This window comes from Gekko japonicus, unplaced genomic scaffold (assembly GCF_001447785.1).
Source record: "Gekko japonicus isolate JY-2015 unplaced genomic scaffold, Gekko_japonicus_V1.1 scaffold203, whole genome shotgun sequence".
In the NCBI taxonomy this organism is placed as follows: domain Eukaryota; kingdom Metazoa; phylum Chordata; class Lepidosauria; order Squamata; family Gekkonidae; genus Gekko; species Gekko japonicus.
Genome location: NW_015170280.1, coordinates 100434 through 117301, shown reverse-complemented (window position 1 = coordinate 117301; position 16868 = coordinate 100434). Strand labels below are relative to the sequence as shown.

General features: G+C 48.6%; 1 protein-coding gene across 1 annotated transcript in view; it reads right to left on the bottom strand.

The window, feature by feature from the left end:
• Nucleotides 1–15621, bottom strand: part of TRIT1 (tRNA isopentenyltransferase 1) — a 31017-nt gene extending 15396 nt beyond the window's left edge. The window contains exons 1-4 of the mRNA XM_015417768.1: nt 15434–15621; nt 2884–3024; nt 1984–2082; nt 520–674 (exon numbers count right to left, since the gene is read on the bottom strand). Of these exons, the coding sequence (XP_015273254.1) occupies nt 520–674; nt 1984–2082; nt 2884–3024; nt 15434–15559 (521 nt within the window). The 5' untranslated portion in view covers nt 15560–15621. The remainder of the gene's footprint in view (nt 1–519; nt 675–1983; nt 2083–2883; nt 3025–15433) is intronic.
• Between the last annotated feature and the right edge of the window lie 1247 nt (nt 15622–16868).

Below are 16868 nucleotides of genomic sequence, written 5' to 3'. Positions count from 1 at the left end.
CTGCATCCGCTGACATTGACAGGACTGCTGCACACAGCCCAGATCCTCTGCAAGGCTTAGACTTGGGAGTTCACAAAGCACAAGTGAAAAAAGGAAAGTAACTTGGAGCACTGGCAAAGTGCTCCTCTCTCTCATCTTTCCATAACCTCACAAAGAAATTCCCACATGTTAGAATTAAGCTACGACAATCCGATACAGCGATGTGGAAAGAAAGCTGCACACCACCATGGAGGAAAGATCTGGTAACAGAACCTCCATGTTTGGAGGCAGTATACCTCTGAACATCAGATAAAGGACTGCTGCCTTCCTGGGAGCTTCCTGGAAGCGGCCAGCTGGCCACTGCTGCAGACACTGCAACATGGTGCCTTTGGCCTCATCCAGTGGGCAGCTCTTGTGTCAAGAACTCAAAGAACATGGAGTGCTAGATTGCACCTAGCTGCCTGCCAGTCTTGCTCTCCCTGTTGAGCACAGTGACTGAGAATCTCCCGTGCAGTTAGGCGCCTAGCCGGGAAGACTCACCTGGCCAACTTGCGCTTATCGTGGGGGTGAAGCCTGCTTGCCATCGTGGGGTCCACCTCTTTCAAGCAGCGATGGAGCTCTTGGCCGTCCAACTTCTCCAGCTCAAGCCTCCGATCGGCCGCTCCGCCTCCTGGACCCAGAGGCCTGGTCTTCTTCTGTAGGAGATATTTCCGGGTAATATCCAAACCTGCATTTCTAGAAAGCCCCCATAACCCACGTTCCTGCAGGTGAGCTTCTAGCTTGCTTCTTAGCAGGGCAGAAGTGGCATTCAACCTCCCTCCCCCAGCCTCATGGGGTCCTGCTCAAGGGAAGCAAGCTGGACAGAGAGAACCCCACAAGGCCCTTTAATGGAGAAGCACGTTTAATGCAAGGTGTTACAATAGAATAAAGTCAAGAGTCCAGTGGCTCCTTTAAGGCCATTGAAGTTTTATTCAAGGTATGAGCTTTCCTGTGCACACACACTTCTTCAGACGTGTATGCACAGGAAAGCTCATACCTTGAATAAAACTTTGTTGGTCTTAAAGGAGCCACTGGATGCTGACTTTGTTCGATCGCTACAGACCAACACGGCTGCCCACCTGGATCAACAAGGTGTTACAAGTTATTCTCCTCTCTTCCATTTTATCCTCACAACAACCCTTTGAGGTAGGCTAGGCTGAGAGTGTGTGATGGGATCAAGCTCACCCAACAACCTTCCGTGGCACAGTGGAGATCTGAACCTAAATTTCCCAGATTCTAGTCCAGTGCTCTAACCATTGTGTCACACTGGCTCTCCAGAGTTCTGTGTAATTTGAAAGCACATTCCCTTTCAGGAACAAAACAACGGGCAAAGCTGGCAACAGCCCTCAGTTGCAAACAAAAAAACAGCTTCACATCAATAACTGGAAGGTATCAGGAAAAGTTAATCTGGCAATGAAGTTATGTTTAATACTCAGATTTTTCATGCTTTGAAGGCATGTGTGTTGAGACAGGACAAACAAAGGTCTTGAGGCCAAGAGCTGTGACGTTTGAATGGTGCAGTTTGGTAAAGATTCTGCAAACATTTCAAGGCCTACAGGAATCGATGAGGCCCAGGAAACTCTGGGGGAGGGGGCAGGTTACAAAATGCAGAGGGACAAAATGCTCTTACTCGATATGCTGGCCCATCAACATCTCCACCCCACCTACCCCCATCTCAGATCAGCTGAGCAGAAAACAGGAGCACTGTAGGAAGGTCCTTTGGAACACTGACACAAACACAGCAAGCTCTGAGCAGGCCGGAGTCTTGAGGACTGACAAGATCTTGCTGAAACCCTTCATTACCTTGGATACCCCATTCAGTTAGACCTTCCACCCCAGCCCTAAAAGGAGTCTGATGCTTGGTGCTTCTCCTACCAGGCCATCTGACACCCTTTTTGTCACTGAACAAGCACCCACAGTCCCAAATGCAAACCCCCCCCCCCCCACAAAGCAGGCTGTTCTTACCTCGGGGTCAATGAGGACCTTCCAGAGCAGAGATTCGATGTAATAGTTGGTCCCCCCAACCACAATCGGGATCGTCTTGTGGGCAAAGAGGTCTTCAATGTGGGCAGTTGAGGAGCATGAGTGGAGACTGTGTCTTGTCACTTTCTATGATGGCTGAGAAAACGCAGCCCTCCCCAGGCACCCCAGGGCCACCAAAATTATGTGCCAAGAGTTGCCCCCCCCCCCAACTTCAAGAATGCAACAGATTCCTGCACTTTTTCCGAAGTGCCAGTGGGGTCAAATAGCACAACAGTTCTCTGCCTTTTATCCTCTCCCCCCCCCCCTTCTCTGATGCCAGCCATCCAGCTTCTGTATTACCAAATGATCCACACACATGTAGGGACTTCATTGCTGGGACTGGAGTAACAGCAACCATCTGAAGCCAGAGAGCCATAGGACACGTGCCGGTATTTATAAAAAGAAGGCACCACCCCACCTCACAAGAGCATTACTGTTCTGCAGTGTTGCTGTCCTGAAACTGTTATCCCAAAATGCAAGCCAACTGGGGAGGGAAAAGGGTTTTAGATTTGTTTTCAATGCCTTTCTTCTGTTCAATTTCCTCTTTAAATACAACGAGGACTAGAAACCTGATTTACAAAATTCTAATGGAAGTCTAGGGGCACATACCACTTGCCGCCCACCTCTGCTAGAGAAAGGAAAGACTGGGAGGAGACCTAGAGATTTCTGACATATCTGTTTTCCACGTTTCGGTCTTCCCTTATAACCAGCTCCAGAGTTCTTTCTCCATCTCTGCTTGCCTGGCAAATGTTGCTTAGCAGCCCCCCAGCTGCATTCTGTGCAGTACCATTGACATTACGCCTATACAAAAAGGAGGGAGAACACCTCCCTGGGAAAGGATATGAGGGCTGTGGCTTTGTTCCGGAAGTCCACCACATTGTAGTTTGTCACCAAAGGGTCCACAAAACTGATCATGTGATGCTTGCACAGCGCCTGTTCTTCCAGGGAAGCTTTGTTGGTGATTATGTCCAGTCCTTGGTAGACCTGACAGGCAGACAGGGAGAGATTTTAGCATGAGACTTAAGTCTTGTTCCTACTGAGGTGGAAAAACTGTTTGGACTGCTCCTCTGTAAAAAAACACACAACAACCCAAAACTGGTGTTGCGAAGGATAGTTTATAATATACAAGCTGTCGTTGTTCTTGAGATGCTAGTTTTCTGTGTGAAGGGGTTATATTTTGTTCCAAAGAGCATTCAGACATGCTGTATGAGGCAGTGCTGCCCAAACATGGCAAGGAAAGAAAATAAGCCTGTGTGGAAGTTATGAGACTAAGTGACAAGTGAGAAAATAAGCCTGTGAGGTTAGCTTTATTTAAGAAACTTTAGAGAAACCAGAATTGTACACCTATTTGAAGCTATTACGCCTGTCTGAAACCATTAGGCTTATTAACCATACAGAAACCATTACACTGTTTTACTTATAAACTATATTCATGTTTAAGAAAAACAACTATTTGTTTTGATGGAGCCCCTTTTACCTCAGAACCACCTCCATGCGCTGACCGTTCTATCAATCTACCATATACCACTATGTCATCCTGTTCTTTGGGTCCAGCTAAGAATGGCCTTTGCTGGCCGTGAAAATAAGGAAGGCAAGGAGGCAGCACAACACACGTCACCTCAGAACACTACAGAGAGATGCCTTTACAAAGGTTACACATAAAGAGGTCACACAGAGAAAAACATATGCTGGCCACTTCCACACTGTCATTTCTGTCACTCGTTTGTCCCTATTGCTTCGGCCCCGCCCCCCTTTCCACATGTGTTTTGCTCCATCGGGGACTACTAGAGAGAGCAAAACACAGTGGGGGGAACGGGGGACCCTGAAGCAATAGGGACAAGCAAGTGACAAAAATGACACTGTGGAAGTGGCCAGACTGTCTGAAGAGGTACTGCGATTTAGCACTTCAGGAAGGGAAGAACTATTCAGCAGGTGTGTATTATTTCCTCCCAAGATTTGCTTAAAAATACTGCACTAAGGCTGCAATTTGCAAGAGCAGAAAAGCTTGGGGGTGGGGTGGGGATTGAGATCCTTCCCTTGGCACCTTGCCCCCACTGAAAATGGCCCCCCTCCAAGATGATTTTTACACACACACACACTCCACTGGGGAAACCTATTGGTAAACGCTCCCCAATGAGAGTACCCAGCAGCTCTGGGGTGGTGATTTTTGGCGGACCAAGAGCACAAGAGAAGAGAAAATAGCTCCCTCCACCTCCTTTCACACTGGTCTGTCCTGCCTGAAGATATTCTCTGCCAGCGCTGGAGGAATGGAACAATGTTGGATACGATCCAGGCACCAGTTATAAGACCTCGCTGCATAGGACGGTTGAGACGTGTCCCAATGACCCAGTGCTCGAAGGCACGCAGCCTGCCCAGGGTCACCCAACCCTGCTTAAGACTCAACGTTCAGCAGTCAGGCAGTGTCACGCTTGCTCCGTGGGCACGTCGAGACAGAGCTCAGCAAAGGATGGGCCGTGTCCCCCGGAGGCCACCGCTGAGCAAAAGCTACACGAACAAGGAAATGTCGCTCAGCCTCAGGGACACCCCAAAGCTCAGACCATCTCCAAAGTCTCTTTTCCATGCCAAGTGTAGAGACTGACTGAACCTTATTTAGCTACGCCCTGGGAACCACTCATCCCCAGACTGAGCCCTAAACATACATAGCAACAACCAAGAACAGAGACATCCAGAGCATGAACAGAATACCTTTGGGTCACCCCGACTGACCACAACCTAGCTGTAGGGAGTACAAATCTGTGCTACAGAATGGGCTTTCTAGGCGAGTTTGTGCCCCCACTGACAAGATTAGAAGTTAACTGTAGCATATGTTCCCATAGACATTGCAAAGGATCACGTCTGGGCAGGTTGGGCACAGTGTGGCAGAACAAGAAAGGGAGAGGCGGGTCAGAGCAAGGGCCTTAGGCCCTTTCAGGAAAAGCTTTACCTTCTTGAAGCAGATTACAGGCCTGAGAATAGAACCCCAGACAGCTGGCTTAGGTGTAAAGCCACTATTTATTCTATGACCCAGGTAAGGAAATGAGTGAGCGGTTCAGGCACATAAAAGCTGAGGGTTCAAGCTGCTAAGGATGATTGGGGGCAGATTACTAGAGAACTTTGCTTTATGATGCTCAGAATCTGCGGCAGTGTTTGCTAACTGCATCTGCACCCAAGTCTGGCAGAGAAGCCCTGAGCCCTTGGTCATTTTGATGCTCTTCCCACCCCCCTGTCAAAATTATTAAATTTGACAAGGGAATAAACCAGGAATCAGTTCATGGTATAAATAGGTTGTTTTTTAGACCTGAAATCCTAGCTAGCAGGAAGACTGACCAACGATCGTCCTCCTGGACCAACATCCACCTCAGAAGAACAAACTCCACTAGCCAGTGTGGTGTAGTAGTCAGTGTAGGGGTCCCCAACCTGTCTGAGCCTGTGGGCACCTTTGGAATTCTGACACAAGGTGGTGGGCACAGCCACAAAATGGCTGCCACGCTGAGTGGTAGAGCCACACACAACGGATTCCCAAGTGCTGGCAACAAGAGGAGTAATTTTACAAAATGCTCTGGGAAAGAACAGTGAAAGAAAAATAATGAAATCAACACTGTGGTGGCAGCTGCTGCCGAAAGTTATGTTAATCTGCACCGCCAATCAGACCTCAGAGAGCAAGTCCTGATGGCCCTACTAATTTTTTAAAAACACTTGGCAGGCACCAGGAAAGGTGTCAGCCGGTGCCAGGCTTCCATGGGCACCATGTTGGGGATTCCTGGGTTAGATTGACAGACTAGGATCTGGGAGACCCGGGTGCAAATTTCCACTCTGCCATGGAAGCTTGCTGGTTGACCTTGGGCTAGTCATACACACTCAGCCTAACCTACCTCACAGGGTTGTTGCTGAAAACACAGTGGAGGACAGCGAAATGATGCAAGACACTTTGGATCTCCACTGGGGAGAAAGATGGGGGGAATAAACAAAGTAAATAAATAAATAACTCAGCCCCCGCTCAGAGGGCTGGACCCCACTGCAACACACCAGCCCAGATGCACTCTCAGTCCTTAAAGGGCAACAGGAGGTGACTTGAGCTGGCCCAGAGAACAGCTGCTCTCCAGAACTCACAAGGGTTTGGTAAACAGGGGGAGAGATGGGAGAAGGTGGAGACAGTCTGGCTCCAGAGGGCAAATGAAATCGGGTGACCTTGGGCAAATGACCTCCACTGGCCTCAACAGTGCTGCCAACCTCCCTTCTCACAAGGCATTTAAGACACCCCTGCTGCTTCTAAGATAAGAGGGACCTTTGAAGGTTCCCCACACCCTGGCACTGGGAAGCTAAGACTCAGAAACTCCTGCTGCTCCCCTGCCATTTAGATGGTTGCAGATTCACCCTCTGTGTCTTTGTATCCATGAGGGAAATCAATATGTCCATTTCACAGAGGGGCAAACTGAGGCTGAGAAACAGTGACTTGCCCAAGGGGTCTAGGGAGCCTGGGCTCTATTTGCAGTTCTTTAACTCACTGGACAGGGGTGGGGCCCCAGGTGCTAGCAACCAAGTTCAGTCTCCTAGATTAATTTGCCAACCCTGCCCTCTGACCCATAAGTCCATCCTTCTCAGTCCTACTACGCATGTGCTGGCTGTACTCACTCTTGTTGTCAGAAAGGGGCCTTCTGTGTATTCTCAGAGGCACAATTCCTCTTAGGAAGCCTGCCTTCTGCTCCTCATCTAGAAGTCTGAGTGATTTATTAATGGCCAGAATAGGCCTCAGTAGAAGTCTATCCACCTTTTGAAAGAGATGCCCCTTCTGATTTTTCCGTCTGTTGCACATAATACCAAGAGATCTATTTGACCAGTCAAAATTGTTTTACCTCTTGGTTTTGCACTGCTGTTCCTTAATTATTTTTTATTTAACTTTTTTATTATATCATAAGGGATACAGAAAAAAAGAAGGGATAGGGAAAAACAGAGCAAAAATATAATTACCAAAAAACCCTATTATGGGGGAATTTTACAGAAATTAAGGATTTTCCATCTTCAAAAATTTTATGTATATGTAACAAAGTATTTATTTATTTATTTATTTATTTATTTTTCCAATTTATACCCTGCCCTACCCCGCAGAAGCAGGCTCAGGATGGCTTACATAGGATAAAATATATATTAACAATCAGAATTACCATAAAACATTTAAAAACAGTTCATTAAAACAATACAATATTAAAGTGCTAGCTATGTTATTTTGATGTCATAACAATGGTGTCACTGCATGAGTGCATTCCATAAGTTGTTTAAGTTTCCAGCTCTCTGATCTTCCTCAGATATAATCGGCATGCACAGGCTGTCGGTAACCAACTAGGGACCAGGCTCTACAGGTTTCAGATGTTGTTCATAGTGTTGTTAGTAGTAATGGCAGCTCCTAGTTAAAAGCCTAGTGGAAGAGCTCCGTCTTGCAGGCCCTGCAGAACTGTAAGAGGTCCCTCAGGGCCCTGATCTCTTCCAGGAGCTCATTTCACCAGTGTGGAGCCGCCACCAAGAAAGCCCTGGCCCTGGTTACAACTAACCTGGCGCCCTTAGGACCTGGGAGGGCCAATCGGTTTTGTGACCCTGACCGTAGTGCTCTCTGGGGGAAAAGTCGGACCCTGGCCATAAAGGGCTTTAAAGGTAAGAACCAGCACCTTGAAGCGAATCCAGTATGCTATCAGCAGCCAGTGCAGTGCCTTCAGGGTGGGCTGGATGTGCTCCCTCACGGGGAGACCCATCAAAAGCCTAGCTGCTGCATTTTGCACTAGCTGCAGCTTCCAGATTGGCGACAAGGGCAGTCCCACGTAGAGTTACAGTAGTCTAATCTTGAGGTGACCATTGCGTGGATCACTGTTGTTAAATCGTTGCGTTCAAGGAAGCGAACCAACTGCCTGATCAGCCAAAGATGGTAAAAGGCCAACTTGGCAGTGGCTGCTACCTGGGCCTCCATTGTTAAGGGGGCATCCAGGAGTACTCCCAAGCTCCTAACCTCCGGCGCTGGCACCAATGGTACCCCATCAAAAGTCAGGAGTGGGATACCTATCCCCGGAGCGCCCCAACTCAATCTTCGTTGGATTCAATTTCAATCAGCTCAGTCTAAGCCAACCAACCATGGCTTGTAACACCCAGTCTAGATCTTCTGGTCTGGAGCCAGACTGACCGCCCAACATCAGATAGGGCTGGGTCACCGCATACTGGTGACATCCCAGCCCATAACTCCGGGCAATCTGGGCAAGGGGGTGCATGAATTATATAATAGCTTAACAAATGTTTAACAAGATATATATGATATAATGGCATAACAGCATAGCTTAAAATATATCTGACCTATTAACTTAAAACTTATATTTTCATTTTTATCTTATCGATCTTATCTATTATCTAATATAACATAGATTACATCATAGAAATTTTTATAAGATTTCACACAATAATTTTTTACAATAAACAACAGTTAGTTATAATAAACAACACGTATTACGTTTTCCATTTCATATTAAAACTCTTATAGTATTATTGTTTACTATTAAACCTTTCAGATATATTACTAAAGAATTTAGTTATAATTAGGGGTCATTTCCTGCAGGAGTGCACAGGAGCGGAGCTTCGGCAGTAAAGAGCCCAGGGGGCAGGCACATGCAACACCCCCTGCTCCCAGTAGCCCTCAGTCAGAGCAAGAAGCAGCCAGGTAAGTTGCAGAGCTCCCCCCGGTCCAAAACAGTCCAGTGGCACCTTTAAGACCAAGTTTTACTCAGGTACAAGCTCTCCCTCCTCTGCGAGGACAGATCTGCATGTCCCCCCCCCCCCAATAGCTAGCAATCCAAAACAGTCCAGTGGAGCCTGAGCGGTGGGTGTTGCCTTCTGATACACTTCCGGTGATGTCAGGGGTGTGTGGCATATGCAAATAAGTTATGCTAATGAGTTGTGCTAATGAGTTCCTGCACCTCTTTTTCTACGAAATGACCCCTGGTTATAATACTCATAGAAAACTCGCCAATTATTTTCGAATTCATCTTTCAGTCTTTGGTTAATGTAGTTTGTTAGTTTTGCCATAACTGCGTATTTTTGCCTCTTGTCTACCCAGTTCTCAATAGTAGGGCAACCCTCAATTCTCCACTTGGCTGCAAATACTACTCTTGCTGCTGCTAGCATGTATCTGAGCAATTCATACATTGCTCTATCCATATTCACTGGTAAGATTCCTAGTTCCTCAATTTTTAAAAGAACCTTGTGCTTCCCTTCTCACTGGCAGTGACCCTCATCACAGCGCTCACTGAAGCAGTTTCTGGTGGCTGCTCCTTGTCCTGCATCCCTCACCCCTTTCACACACCTTCCTTTTTTCTTGTGAAGTTCTTCTTGTCCTCTGTCATCCTGTTCACACTCCTTCCTTTTTACATTTCTCGCCTTCCACATTCTTTCTTTCCCATTTCAAAGCTCATCTTTCTCTCCTGAGTTTCTCTCTCTCTCTCTTTTTCACCCTTACTTCCCCAGGACTCCTAGCTTGGAGATGTACTAAAGGCAGGGCTATTTTTGGGCAGGAACGCACAGGAACGGAGTTCTGGCTGGCTCGTGTTGGCCACACCCAGCAGGAACTAATTAGCATAATAGGCCACACCCAACAGCAGAAACTCATTAGGATTGGTTACATTAGGGGTGTGTGGCCTAACATGCAAAGAGGTTCCTGCTACCAAAAAAGCCCTGGTTTTTGACAATAAACAAAGTAAATAGAATAAGAAGCAAAAGGTGGGTGTGGCTGGGTGACCACACGTCTGGTAACATGGGGGTGTGGCCTAATATGCTAATGAGCTGTGCTGTCAGGGTGTGTCCTAATATGCTAATGAGTTTCTGCTGTTGCCGGGTGTGGCCTATTATGCTAATGAGTTCCTGCTGGGCTTTTTCTACAAAAAAAGCCCTGCCTAAAGGCAATGGGAGGATATAAAGGATGCCAGGGGGCAATGGGATTGGGTACAGGACAGCTCATCTCTGGACACCTCCCAGAAGCGTGGCCCAGTACAGTTGCAGCTTAGGGGCGGGGTGGTAGTGGTGGTCATGTTAGGCCCTGCATATTGGCTCCATTTGTCCTAAGTAGGGACATGTGTCCTGACCTGAATGGCCCTGGCTAGCCTGATCTTGTCAGATTTTTGGAAGCTAAGCAGGGTCAGCCCTGGTTAGTATTTGGAGGGGAGGCCACCAAAGAAGATGGGGGTTGCTGTACAGAGGTGAGCAATGGCAAAGCACCTCTGCTCATCTCTTGCCCAGAAAACCTTATGGAGTTGTCATAAGTTAGCTGCAACTTGATGGCACTTTCCACCACCAGAGGCCTGTGGTTTCTTGAGACGACTCTGCCACAACAGCAGCTCAACCTCCAGGAGGAAGGGCGGATACAGGGGACCCCCCCCCCCACTACAGGAAGTGAAAGTAAATATGAGTGAGCCAGAAGAGATGAGCAAAGCGGCAGCAAAGGATGGCGGTTTCACACTCCTCTGGTCTCAACCCAGGAAGCCCATCCTGCCGTCTCAGCACAAGGGACACTTAAAATATCTTCACATTCACTAACAGCCATCCCCAATAAAAACGACTGCACACCAAGTTGAGAGACTCTCCAGGAATGGCTTCAGTTAGTTTCCACCATCAGGCCCATAAGAACTTGTAGATGGTAACTAAGAGCATGCACCATAATTTATTTCAAATGGATTACTATTGTGTGTGTAAGCACCGTCAAGTTGCAGCTGACTCATGGCAGTCCCATAGGGTTTTCAAGGCAAGAGACTAATGAAAGTGGCTTGCCATTGCCTTCCTCTGCATAGTGGCCCTGGACTTCCTTGGGGGTCTCCGATCCAAATATCAACCAGGGTTGACACTGCTTAGCGTCCAAGATCTAACAAGATTGGGGCAGCCCGGGCCACAGGGAGCTCCAAAAATTACCATATTATTTGACACTAAAATCTTCCATTTCCCATCTGATGAAGTGAGCAGCGACTCACGAAAGCTCATATCCTGCCACAATTTCTGTTAGTCTTTAAGGTGCTATTGGACTCTTGTTCTTTTCTACCGCTACAGACAGGCTAACACGGCTACCCATCTTGATCACCCTCCTCCACTAAACATGATATTGAATTGAATTTTAAGTTAAAAGTATATATGGGGGACAATTAGGGACAGGGTCCCCCATGGCAGCCATTTGGTAGTGGGACCCACTATCCCTTTCTCAAAATTTCAGAAAGTGCCCGCAAGCTCATCAAGGTATAGGATGCCTGTTTGGGGAGTGGAGAACTGATTTTCTACCATTTCCCAAGGGGAAGGCATGATTAAAAAATTTTTTTTTAAAGAGTTGCACCACAGAATATGGTTCCCTCAAGCAGTGGGTACCAGTGCTACATGTGAAGTCCCAGGACTGTGGGAGAAAAAGGGAAAATGCCACTTAATTTCACATGGTGCGCCCATCTCTGTACTGAAGTGACCCCACCCATGCAAGCAGAAATCATTTTAGGAAGTAACTGCTCCTCTCTCTTAACTGTTGTCACGTCCGCCCTGTGACCTAAAGCAGCCAAGACCCCCCCCCCAGGAGACGGCTCTTCCAAAGCGGGTCCATTGTTCCACTGATGGGCGCTTTCTTTGTCTGAGCCCCATTATTCATTCTTGCCAACACAAACCTCTTCAGTGCTGTCTTATCTACAGACCCTGGCAGTGCCCTCACACAAAGGGCCCGGGGTGCTATGAGAACATCTGCTGAGCCGCTCTGAAAGGGCTCTACAGACAAGCAGGGGTCAGAGAAAGCTTCTCTACCCTGGCGCTTGCTGCCCAAGGAAGCCTGCCCTACTGTGTGCCTCGTGAAAGTGGATTTCAGTGCTGAGAGCAGCACTCTGTCCTCTTTGTGTTCCTCACTGTAACTTTCAAGATTTAAGACTGGGATGTATGTGTGCTCTAATATTGTCTGTTCTGCCTACTCTCAGAGGATCAGCGAACAAACTTTGAGGCTTCAATGCCACACACCTTCCTTAAATGTATGGGGGAAAGAGCAGAAAGGATGCCCATCAGTGCTTAAAAATAGGTATGCAAGGAGCTGTCAACAAGGAATGCATGCATGTTGAAGCAGTGGTTTCCTTGCAATACCCACAGAAGTGTGGCTTGTACACCCCCTGCTCCCATCAGAGCCTCTGTGCTTTTACTTAAATGTGCATCTGCCACTCACAACTGAGGCAGGTACATTTTGCCCTGTAAACTTGTACACTTTCCAGCCTGAAGTTTAAACAGTAAGGTGTAAACTGGCACTCAGTGTGTGGCCTGTGAGGGGGACCGATCTCTTACACGAAACAGACCTCCCCACTCCTGGCATTTAGGACTTCCACTGCTGAGCTTTTCTCTCTGCACCAGCTTCTTCTCACATCAGAAAAGGCCATTTCTACACCAAGCAACAATGTCTAGATATGTGGTGATTTGGCTGGAATAATCAAGTGAGCATGCACTGTCCTTTTCGTTGTAATGGATGTGGCCTGAAAGACCTTGCCACAGGGTCACGTCACTCTTTCTCCTGCCAAGAGACAGCAACTGAAGCCCTTCTTAGGCTACTCCCTCCAGGGGGACTTCTCCCTGCACGGAGTGTGGTTGCAGAGCTTCCACACGACTCTCTTTGTGCCAGATCAGAGGTAGAAGTGCTGTAGGAAGATGCTGCACTCATAGCAACACAGGAAGAGGATGGAGCTAACTCCGCCTTCAAAATGGCAGAGCTAATCTTTGCTTTTCCTACTTCCTTTAAGGGGGGCTTTTTTTTTTAGCTGCTTTGCACCACACCTCACCTGGGAATGAGACAGCTTGTCATGACTGTGGTGTGGGCACTTCTGGGGTGGGTGGGCAGAGTCATCCCTGCCTGCTCTCACTCCACTTGCTGCGGCTTCCTCAGGGTGCGTGTGTGCATGGGTGGCTTTTCCTGGCCTTGCATGGAAGTTGCCTTCCAGCAGATGAGGTAGGGTTGCCACTGCAATGTTCCCTCTAAGCTATGGAGTCTCGTGAGCAAAAATTCTACTTTAAGAACATAAGAGATGCCAATCTTGGATCAGGCCAAAGGCCCATCCAGTCCAACACTCTGTATCACACAGTGGCCAGAAATACCAGTGCCATCAGGAGGTCCACCAGTGGGGCCAGGACATTAGAAGCTGACCCCCCCAAGCACCAAGATGACAGATCATCACTTGTGAGCTACTGGCATTAAAGTTGTGAGCAAGAGATTTAGCTACTGCATAAATTAGTTTGCTCTGGAGCCATCCTTCCTGAGCTAAGACAAAAAATGTGTGAGCTGGAGGCTAACAAACTGTGAGCTAGCTCACTCTAACTCAGCTTAGAGGGAACACTGGTTGCAAGGTCTCCCTGACCACTGGCAGGGGATGGGGAGTAGGGTTGCCAGATCTAGGCTGGGAAACTCCTGAAGCTTTGGGAAATGGATCCTGGCGAGGACAGGGACCTCAGTGGTCAGCCACTTGTTCCAGGGGTCAGCCCTCCAAAGCAGCCATTTGTTCCAGGGGAACGGATCTCAGTAGTCTGGAGAAGAGCTGTAATTCCAGGGGATCCCCAGGTCCCACCTGGAGGCTGGCATCCCTGGTGAGCAGCCTGGGAAGGGGGAGAGCCAAGGAATTCTGGGTATGCTTCATGCCTGGATTAACTGACTGAAAGCACTACGGTTATTAAATATAGAAAAGAACAAGCCCAGTAGAGAAAGAACCAGAAAAGGAAAGCCTCACCTTATCAACTGCTGGGAATTCTTTGCAAATGGCACCAAAGACGTAGAACAGGTGTTATCTGATGGACTTCCACATTTATCATCAAGACAGACCCTTGGCAAAAGCTCCTAAGCAAACCCAGCAGCCGCAAGGTATTTTTTCTTATGGATGGATAAATAGATCAACAGGCCAGGAGGTAGAAAATAGTTGCCCCCACCAGTGGATGGAAACAAGCAGAGTGAGTCCCCAAGGGTCTGCGGGTGGACTGCTGTTATTTCCATGTTTCAGACATGATCTACGGTCAAGGAGTGAATAGGAAGGTGTGGGACACCAACCGGTTCGAGATTTAGAAAGCCAAGCGGACTCCCAAAGGAGGAAAATAGGCCAGAAAATCCAGTGGACGACAGTGTGAAGGGATGCACTCTGGGGCAGAAAAAATTTGCAGATACTATAACAGAGCCTGATGGGGCAGCAACTACCTAAGAAAGGGACTACAGTGGAGAACTCAGATCAAATGAACAAAGCTCCATATGTAGGCTGGAGGTAAAAATGCCAAATTCCATGTTAGGCACCACAACAGGGGACCCACAATACTCACAGAGGGAATCTCTTTCACCTCTTAGCTTTCTCCCCCCCCCCTCACTACTGCCAGGCCCACCTTGGCTTCCTCCCCCAACCATCAGCATTTCAGCAATGCTGCTGGGCCCACCACAGCTTCCAGCCACCAACACCAGCAGGGGTGACAGAGGTGGGTGCAACACTTTTGGGAGGGGGCAATTTAAACTTGGCAATTTAAACTTCCCAATGTAATATTTTAACCAGATTTTTCTGCAAACCATTTCAGATTTTTCTTCCCAATGTAATATTTACACAGTTTCTCAATTTGCAGAACTATTTGGATTATGTCAGCATGGCTCCAATCTGCACATTTAGGTATCCACAGATCAGGCCAGGACTATTAGACTATAAAATTAAGGAAGGGGCTGAAAACAAAATGGCATCTATGGTATTGCCTCCATGTTAAATCAGTAGCATGTCCGCATTTGGAATACCGCATATCTTCCTGATCACTCGGCGCCTTCCCCATCAAGGCAGGCTAAAGCAGTTTTGGATTTTGAAAAATGATCGAGGGGGGGGGGGAGGCGTAAAGTCATTACGTAGCCGGGGGAGTGAAACGTCTCTCTTATCATATTCGAACGCACCCAATGAAATTGCCTGGCGGTAGATTTAGGACAGCGAATTGCTCGGGTTACAGAGGGCCTGCCGGAAGACCTGCAAAGTAACCTCTCGTGGCCCAGAGCAAAGCCAGACAAACCCCAGCAGGCCCTTTAGAGTGGTGCCATTCGCGGAACCCCGCGCTATCCGGCCCGGGCACCTGTCCGTAAAGACTGGCAGAACAGAGTCTGTCAGGCAGAGGAAAGGACCCCCCCCCCCCGGTTTGCTGCGTCCTTCCAAGCCCTGCAAAGGGCCACCAGTTACTAGCCCTCGCTTTGGTAAGATCTCCGGCTGGCACTAACTCGGCGCCTACCTGGGAGTTATTCAACAGGAGCTCAGGAGCGCGCTCCTCGCCGTACTGAAGTCCCTTCCCGCCGCCCGGAAGCCCAAGACTGACCTGCACTCTGCACGTGCTCAGAGGTACGCTTGCCTGTGAGTGGGCGCGCGCGCCGTCCTACCTGCATGGAGTCTGCGCTGATGATCTCGCCGCCGAGCCGGAGGCCGAGCTGCAGCGCCAGCCGGGACTTGCCGGTGCCCGTCGCCCCCAAGATGACCACAAGAGGCAGCTGCCGCGCCGCCGCCATAGCTAGCTTGGGCCGCGAGGAAGTCGCGCAGGCGAACGGGGCCTCTGTAGTGCCGCCGACCCGGGAAGAGGAAGGGAAGAGGCGGAGCGCTGGAGGGCGGCTGGGCCGGACCGAGCGGTGGCCTTAACTCTCCAGGGTGGGCGGCGCAGGGTGCAGCTGCGCAGCCTTAGATCTGGCCCGGGCAAGGAGCTTCAGCGGTCCGTCGCTTACGAAAGAGCCATTGCCGCCCGGGGATGGATACAGCCGCACATGCACTTTGCACGTTGCCAGAGGCACTTCTGTGGGTTTTTTTAAACAGCAGAACAGGAAGATGCTGCACACAGGCTCAGAGGCACGGTTTCCTTTGGAGCATTTCTTGGAGAAAAGAGAGAGGCGCTGTCTCTTGTTATGGATGGATTCTCTGCACATGCTGAGATGCCAAGCGCTGCCAGAATGTGTGTATACGGGTGGGTGGTGTTTGTAACACCTTGTAGATCCGGATCTAGAAGGCCAGGCTCCAAGCCCTGACTCCACTTGTGGTCCTGGGTCTCTCTCCCTCTCTTAATCCCCCCCCCCCCCGCCTGGGAATAGTCATGGAACAGGACACTTGTTTTGTGAAGGGGGGAATGGCGTCAAAGTGGTCTTTCCCTTCTTCTAAAACACCCTTGAAATGATAACAAAATCAGATGGGTTTTAAACTCCCCAAATGGATACCTTTGTTCCTATTCCTTTTTCAGAAACTGGAATGTTACCTTGATAGTATCATCATAACCCTGCATGAAATGTGATAATATTTATTTGTCATAAAAAGCTCCAGACAAAATAACTTGGACCAGAAGAATGTGGATGAACCTGGAGGAGAAAAAAGGCAGACACGTGAAATCCCAAACCTTGTTCCCCTGGATTACACCCAGGCCCCATCCAAGCCTCATCTGTGTTGGTTTTCCTTTCCAATGGTGACAAACCAAGGTTTTCCTGTCCTCTTACTAGGAAAAAGCCAGGAGTAAGACAACTGCCCTGTTTTCCACTTGGTGTGAAAAGCTGGGGTTGGATTACAATCAGGGCAGAAGTCAGGCTGAACTGTGAGCCAAATGCAAGCTTTGGGGAAAGGTGGCTTGGTACCTTCAAAAATAGACCACCAGGCTACTCAGCCATGGTGTTGCCAGCTGGGGAAATTCAGTGCACGCTCTTATCTGTTCTCCCTCATTGCTTGGATTTCATTCCATTGCAGGCCTGAGAAACGTATGATGGCAAATGATGGCTCCTAGCTACAGTTACCAACCTGGAGATGCCCTGGAATTGCAACTAATTTCCAGACTACATGGTTCAG